We start from the raw sequence: 7,272 nt of genomic DNA, 5'->3' as shown, positions 1-7,272 counted from the left end.
AGTGGCTAATAGCTTTTGTTTGATGTTGCTAACACAACTGTGCTGGTTATTATATTATTAACTTCTCTTATGCTTTCGTCAATATCTCTTCCTGTATTTATTTTGTACTCAATATTAATGTGGCTACTGACGTATTTTTTCGTTTTATAAGAAGTTAGACCCACTTTTGGATTAACGAATATGAGTTGTTCACATAACTTTGTTATTACAGGAGAGTGATCAGAAGATAGATCAGTACATGTATCAACTGTTATGTGCGATTTATCTATATCTTTGATTACCGCAAAATCACTTAAATCTGGTATTTTCTTACGATCACTAGGCCAACATGTCGGCTTACCAGGAGATACTATTTCAAGGTTATTGTGCCTATTTATAACAGATTAATGCAGTTGTCGTCCTTTCGGATTAATTAGTCGTGAGCCCCAATACGTGTGTTTTGCATTGTAATCTCCACCCTCTAGAAATCTATTTAAACCGAGGTAGGCAGTATATGGCCGTCAGGCTTAAATCCCAGCCGCGATTTTTTATAGTTATTGTTGTAGCTTGTAATTGCTGTGGCATAAGATTGGCTGACTTCATAAACGCAGTTTGCAATGCAACACTGCAATGCCTAGTGTTCATAATCGCATCAGACAAAAACTTGGCAATGCCGCGTGTTCATTATTGCATGGCAATGCTTTTTTATGCGCAACATATGCCAAACTTGTGCATTGTTTTCATTTGTAATGCTTTAGTGGCATTTCATGGCGGCAAAAAGTATACAAAAAACAAAATATAAATTTGTGGTGAAAACGGCGGATTTATGGTAAGTAAAAATGGTTTACTTTAAAGATTGTAGTTTTACTTATGATTTTTTAATATTTTCTGTATATTCATAGTGAAAAAAAGTGGACCCATGACAGGAAGAAATTACTTATAGAAATAAGATTGAAGTACGAGCCAGATTTCGTTGCAAAAAAAAAAAAAGAGGAACACACTTTGGGAGCAAATAATGCGGGATGTGAAGGGAATAGATAACACATTCCCATTCTCCAAGGACGAAAGTACCAGATGTTTTGTAAATATAATGGGCACCTACAAAGGTATAAAAAAACGCAACAACACATCTGGGGAAGGCGCAACAAATTGGGAATTTTTCCAAACATTGGATGAAGTTTTCGGCAGCCGCAGTAGTGTCCTTGTGCCTGATGCCATGCTGGAATCTTCCCTTAATTCCTTAATGCAAGATTTAAGTAATGATCCACCCGATAGCCCTACGGTGCTGGACTTAGATGCAACATTACCTAGTACTAGCACTCCAAGAAATAAACTAACAAGAAAAATGAATGTGTTAGAGTTTTTAAACAAGGAATCGGAAGAAGATGCCAAAGTTATGAAGAAATTGCTGGACACGGAGGGAGAGAAGCTAGCAGTGAAGAAAGAAAAATTGGTCGAATTGAAAGAAATTCGTACACTGTTCCAGAAAATACTCGACAAATCTTAGAATTCGAGTATGTTTCATATTAAATTTTAAGTGCAATGAATTGTTTTTTGTTTATTTTTTTTCCTATAAGTGCAAAATGAACTGACTGATTTTATTTTTATTTTTTCTTTATTGGGTTTAATAAAGTTAAAAAAACAACTATAACTTTAAAGTTTTAACTATTTTCAATTAGGCAGACAATAGCGTGGCCAGTGCATCCCTTTTTGCTTTTGCCTCCCTTTGTCCCGATGTAGTCGTATCTTCGACTATTTGGGGCTCAGTATGTGAGTTTTCTTCATCTATTTCATCGACTAAGTAGCCTTCATTTTCAATTATTATATTATGAACAATCATACATGCCATTGTAATTAATTTTGGCATATATGGACGTTGAGCTTCGATGTATTTGAGAATTCTAAATTTTTTTTTTAAAACACCAAATGCTTGTTCCACAACAACGCGAGTTGAAGATAGAATCGCATTGTATTTTGACTGCATTGGTGTTAAGAACCCGTTATCACGATAGGGCACCATAAGAACGATTCTAATGGATGCCCTCCATCGCCCAACAAATGGTAATTAGAACAGATTTTAATCTCCTTGCTAATTATAGCTTTCCTGACAGAGCTCCTTTGCCAAACTGATGCGTCGTGGCACGCACCTGGACAGCCGATAAATGCATCTATAAACCTCATTCGACTATCTACAATAGCCTGAAAAAAATATTTCCAGTTAATAATTATTATCATGCAAAAAAGTTTATTTTTTAATTATTGAATACGTTCCCTTTCGGTTGCGATAGCTGATTTCATCCTTGATTGGCTTCGAAATTGGAATATGAGTTCCGTCGATGCATCCAATTACAAAAGGAAAAGGATTATACCGCAGGTTTGTAAATTCTTCATTTACTTGTTTTTGTTCCGCTGCAGTTTTGGGAAATTTGATTACATCTCCCTTCAAGCGGCAAATCATTTTAATTATTTTCAGAAATACCTTATATGCGAGGCCAGCTGCCACACCAAACCGGTCGCTGACGTCTCTGAAAGAGCAATTATTGCTTAGCTTCCAAATTGTTATTTGTAAAGATTTTTTCAACGTTATTGCTATACGTCCAGTTTCACTTGAATTCCACCAGGGCTTAATCGCAATCTGCAACTTCTTTACATTTAGGGTATTAGTTTTATCAACTTACTCAATACTCTACGTATTTTATAATAAATACCTGAAATGTACTTTTCTTCATTCGAAAATGAGAATAAAATACATCGTCTTCCATGCTTTCGATAACCTTACAAAAATTTTTGGTTTTTGGAATTCTTCTCCGTGAATTTTCGCTAGCTAATAATGCAAAACGACGGCGTTTTCTTTCGTTTATTATATTTTTGATAACACTGCTGCTTGATTCTCTATTATCAGCCAATTCTGAGGCTGTTTTCAAAAGAATACAGCAATATTCCTGCACATTAATTTAAAAAAACTTTGTTGTCGAATATGTTAGTGTTAGTGATGCAATGTACCAATCTTTTGCGCGTTCATAAATGCAGTAAAATGCCAACCTTTATTTGGCAAAGCAGTGTTGCCACGCAATATTGCTTTGCATTGTAAATGAATTTCTTTGCAGTGTTGCATTGCAAACTGCGTTTATGAAGTCAGCCATTCTAATGCGTGGTGATTAATTTTTTTTTTTTTTAACCAACACTGCTGTTCCACCATGGGTCTTTCCATCTGGGTGGTTTAAAACACAGAGTCTAAAACGCGGTATAGAGAAATTGTTTTTATTCGCAAGATTAGTTTTTGACAACAGCATTACATCAATATTATTTTCATCCAGAAATCTAGTAAGTTCCAAATTATGTTGGTTAAGACCGTTAGCATTCCATAAACAAATGTTCAATACGCTAATTTTTTACTTAAAAAAGTTTGCAACATTTTATTCTGTAAAAAAAACAAGAAAAATTCAACAAAGATCTGTGCAGCAGGGAATGGCTTCCGTTGAGCGCAAAAATGTTCATGCACGAACAATACCCGAACTATCAGCCCATTCGGCTCAAGCGCTCAAAATGGCATTCGTGAATGTTTTCGCTACTGAGCTAAATTCAGCTCAATTGCGGTAAATTCGTTTGCTTGCTGAGTTTTATCACGCTCGTGTTGAAATGGCTCTACTCAGGCGTTCGCTCATTCGGCTCAACAATTATCGTGTTGAATGAAAACAAAAACACAAAAGGGCAAACTTAACGCCTATGAGCAAACTCAATGGGTATGAGCAAAGTCAATGGGTAAGAGCAAACTCAACGCTTATGAATAAACTCACTGTGCTTGACCTCTGCGCAACCAGCAGCGCTACTGCAACTCTAATGACTGTGAAGGAGAGGAAACAGAAATAAATCAAAATATATAATTTCACAACAAACATATACATAGGTGTATTTATTTTTATAATAATGGTAATGGAAAAAATAACATACATAACTTTTCGCTTATGTACTGCGAGGTTTGTTTCATCCAGTAAGTCATCCGAACCACTGCTCTCAAATGAAAAGTGTGACGTTGTGTCCGATTTAGATGTACACGGACTAACTGGAACAGAAGAAGATGGTGATAAATTGATGTCCAAGCAGTCCATTTGAGAAATACAAAATTGTTTAAGGTCGTTTTCATCATTTGGGTGCATGTGTAAACAGGCAGATATAAAAAAAAGCTGCCTTATGCCACAGACCGATATTTGGAACCCATATTGTATTTAGGTTTTTGATGATGTTTGCCTTCAACCCTGCTATAGCAGGTACATCTGCCGTTTGAAGCTCGCAGAGATCCCGCATTTTGTTAATAGATGGCACGACGAAACATAAGGAAGGTGAACTGCAAAGTTGTTGTTTCTTGATGATGATTACTTCAAAATTGCTGCATAGTTCCACAATTTGTTGCAGTGTTGATATATCTATCAACATCAATGGTTGGCTTTTATTTGTAGCCTCTTCCAGACGTCCAATTATTCCGACACCTTTGACTTCCGTTAGTAACCACCAGCTGTGGGTGGTTTGTAAGCCACCTTTGCACGTATGTATGTATTTAGGAACTAATCAGCAAACACTTTCGAACGTACATATATATGGATTTAGGAAATTATCAGCACGCACTTTGAACGTATGTATATGAAAATGAGAATTTAGCAGCAACGACTTTGAATGTATGTATGTGAAAATGAGAATTTAGCAGCAACCACTTTTGAACGTATGTATGTGAAAATTTGAAAACACTTTTATGCGGTTTTATTTGAAATATTGGAAAACACTTTTATGCGGTTTTATTTGAAGAATATTGGAGAACACCTTTAGGCGGTTTTATTTGAAGAATATTGGAGAACACCTTTAGGCGGTTTTATTTGAAGACACTTTTATGCGCTTTTAGTTGAAATATTGGAAAACACTTGTTTGCGGTTTTATTTAAAAAAAAAGTTCACTTGTATAAAAAACGTTGCTGTCGTCACTCGCTCCACACTTGTAGACCGCCGGAGAAAAAAAATGTCTTGTCGCCACGAACGGGAATCGCAAAAAAAAGGACGTTGCTCGTTACTGCTGATCTTTTTAAGGGCTGCTGAGTGGCGAGTACGCTGCATAACGTGATAGCGGTATGGTGTCGCCATTTGCTTTGTCTTCATATGTGATGTATTTGTGTGCGGTCTTCATGTGTGGATCGTGTTGATGTCATGAGTTATCGTCCAGGGACGTGTGTTGAGGGGTGGGGTGGGGGAAGGGCGCTAACTCATCTAGCCAGTCAGTGACAAAGCTAGCCTGATCCTCTGTTATCAAACCTGCTTTTTTGGCATCCAGAAAAGCGGATGAAACAATCAAGGCCGCTGCTCTATCACTTACTCCAAATCTTTGGGCAGCTAAAGCAGTGTACTAGTGTGTTTTGTTTGGTTTTAGAGGATGGAAGAGAAAATTCATCATCAGCATCGTTTTTGGAAGAATCCATGTGCGACGCACCTACATTGTTGTCGTCTGTATGAGAGTCTGGCTGATCTGAATGGTCACGTGTTCTAGCTGATACTTTTCTGGTAAGTGTTGATGTTGAATGACGTTTTGAAAGCTTTTCTTTACGTTCATTTTTCTTTGCAATCTTTTTTGTTTCAGGTAGATCAACACTTCCAATGCGACCAATTCTTCTGGTTCTCTGGCTCAAGAGAAATGGTTGTTCATTGATAAGAACTTTCCTTTCCTTTGGACAAGTGCAAGAAGAAAAATAAATGCATTTACAAGCAGCGATGTCAAATAATTTTCCGGCAGAAGAGACAAAGTCGTCTCATTTAGAGGTTAAACCTATTGGGTTCCTTAAAAACACTTGTTTAAGAGTCAGAAATTTCTTATGGTATGTGGTGAGCATTTGTACAACTCTGGTGTGTGAAATTATCGGAATAGATGACTTTTTGAAAGTATTTTCAACCTTTTTTGCAACTATTTCTGTAACCTCTTTACTCCTAGGTTCATAGTTGTCACCTCGAAGTCGCCCTATACGAAATCTTTCAAAGTGATAACACAAAAGAACATCCTGGTAAGTAGGTAACTGGGACTCAGGGAGATTGTACGGATATATGCCAAACACAGGACATTTCTGTCTAAATTTAAATTTAGATACAGACATTTTGAGTTCTGTGTTCTGTTGAGAGAATATAAGTGATAGCACTCGGCGAAATCAACGACAAGAGTGAAGGTACTCGATGAGAAAATATATATATGGAGACCAGTCCGAACGTGTCGTATGGCGCAGGGAAATGAATGTAAGTGATAGAACTCGGCGAAATCCCCGACAAGAGTGAAGGAACTCGATGAAAAAATATTTGCGTGGAGACCTATCCGAACGTGTCCTTTGGTGTAGGAAAAAAAAGTCCAAAAAGTTGCATTGGAATCAGGAAGTACTAAGGCAACTTTTCCGCACTATTAGAAATCCCGAATCGAAAAAGTCCGGAATCGACCCACCCTAACATACATCCCTAAAGATAACTACATTCAAAGCCTACATTGGCAAACATTCACACATATTTAGCACAAACATTTCGTGCACACTTACATAAGTATAAAGCACATTAATCTCTTCAACGAGTTCTCCATTACTCATGAACACATCTATACATGTTCAATTATTAGGGTGTAACTACATACACACAAATGAGGACATAAAAAAAAATAATAAATTAAAAGCGCGGTTTTAGGAAAAACATAGTAATATTAAATAAATAAATAAAATTAAATATATTTTCAAACTAAAATACAAAAAAATAAGAAAACAAACTCTTATTTATTTAAAATGGTATACAGTTTATTATACAGGTATCCCTCGAATAACACGGTTAATTGGTTCCGTGTTATTCGAAATCGTGTTATTTGAAATTTAAAAGGTAAAACTTTATAAACGCAATAATTTTTAAATTACATACATATGTTCAACCACTGTCACTCTCCAAACATTGATTTGTTTTTCCTTGAAGAGGTAAAGGATCCTTAAATTTCAATTTTTAAAACGGAATTTTCGCGGCTTCGTGTAATTCGAACCCCGTGTTATTCGAGGGTTGTCGCAATTTTTAACCGTGCTATTCGAGATTTCGTGCAACTCAAGTACCGTGCTATTCGAGGGATACCTGTACTTTAGCGATTCATATACATAAAAAACAGTTTACACTGAGAAAAATTTAATTCGTTTTGACAAAAAATCTTAATATACAAAAAATTATGAAAGTTGATAACAATCAAAATACACCTGCAGGAGCTACAGTCTCAAAACAGGTTCTTAAATTTATTTCACAAAGTGAC

General features: G+C 36.2%; 1 protein-coding gene across 1 annotated transcript; it reads left to right on the top strand.

Moving 5' to 3' along the window:
• Positions 1–732: 732 nt before the first annotated feature.
• LOC125776749 (uncharacterized) lies at positions 733–1,855 on the top strand. The gene is made up of 2 exons (XM_049450304.1): positions 733–808; positions 882–1,855. The coding sequence occupies exon 2, from the start codon at positions 995–997 to the stop codon at positions 1,484–1,486; it is 492 nt and encodes a 163-aa protein (XP_049306261.1). The 5' UTR covers positions 733–808; positions 882–994; the 3' UTR covers positions 1,487–1,855.
• Positions 1,856–7,272: the final 5,417 nt, after the last annotated feature.

Source organism: Bactrocera dorsalis, chromosome 2, assembly GCF_023373825.1.
Source record: "Bactrocera dorsalis isolate Fly_Bdor chromosome 2, ASM2337382v1, whole genome shotgun sequence".
In the NCBI taxonomy this organism is placed as follows: Eukaryota; Metazoa; Arthropoda; class Insecta; order Diptera; family Tephritidae; genus Bactrocera; species Bactrocera dorsalis.
This window is presented reverse-complemented; position numbering and strand designations above follow the sequence as displayed.

Excerpts from the sequence above, each read along its gene's own strand:
- LOC125776749 (XM_049450304.1), top strand. The coding sequence starts at position 995 with ATGCGGGATGTGAAGGGAATAGATAACACATTCCCATTCTCCAAGGAC.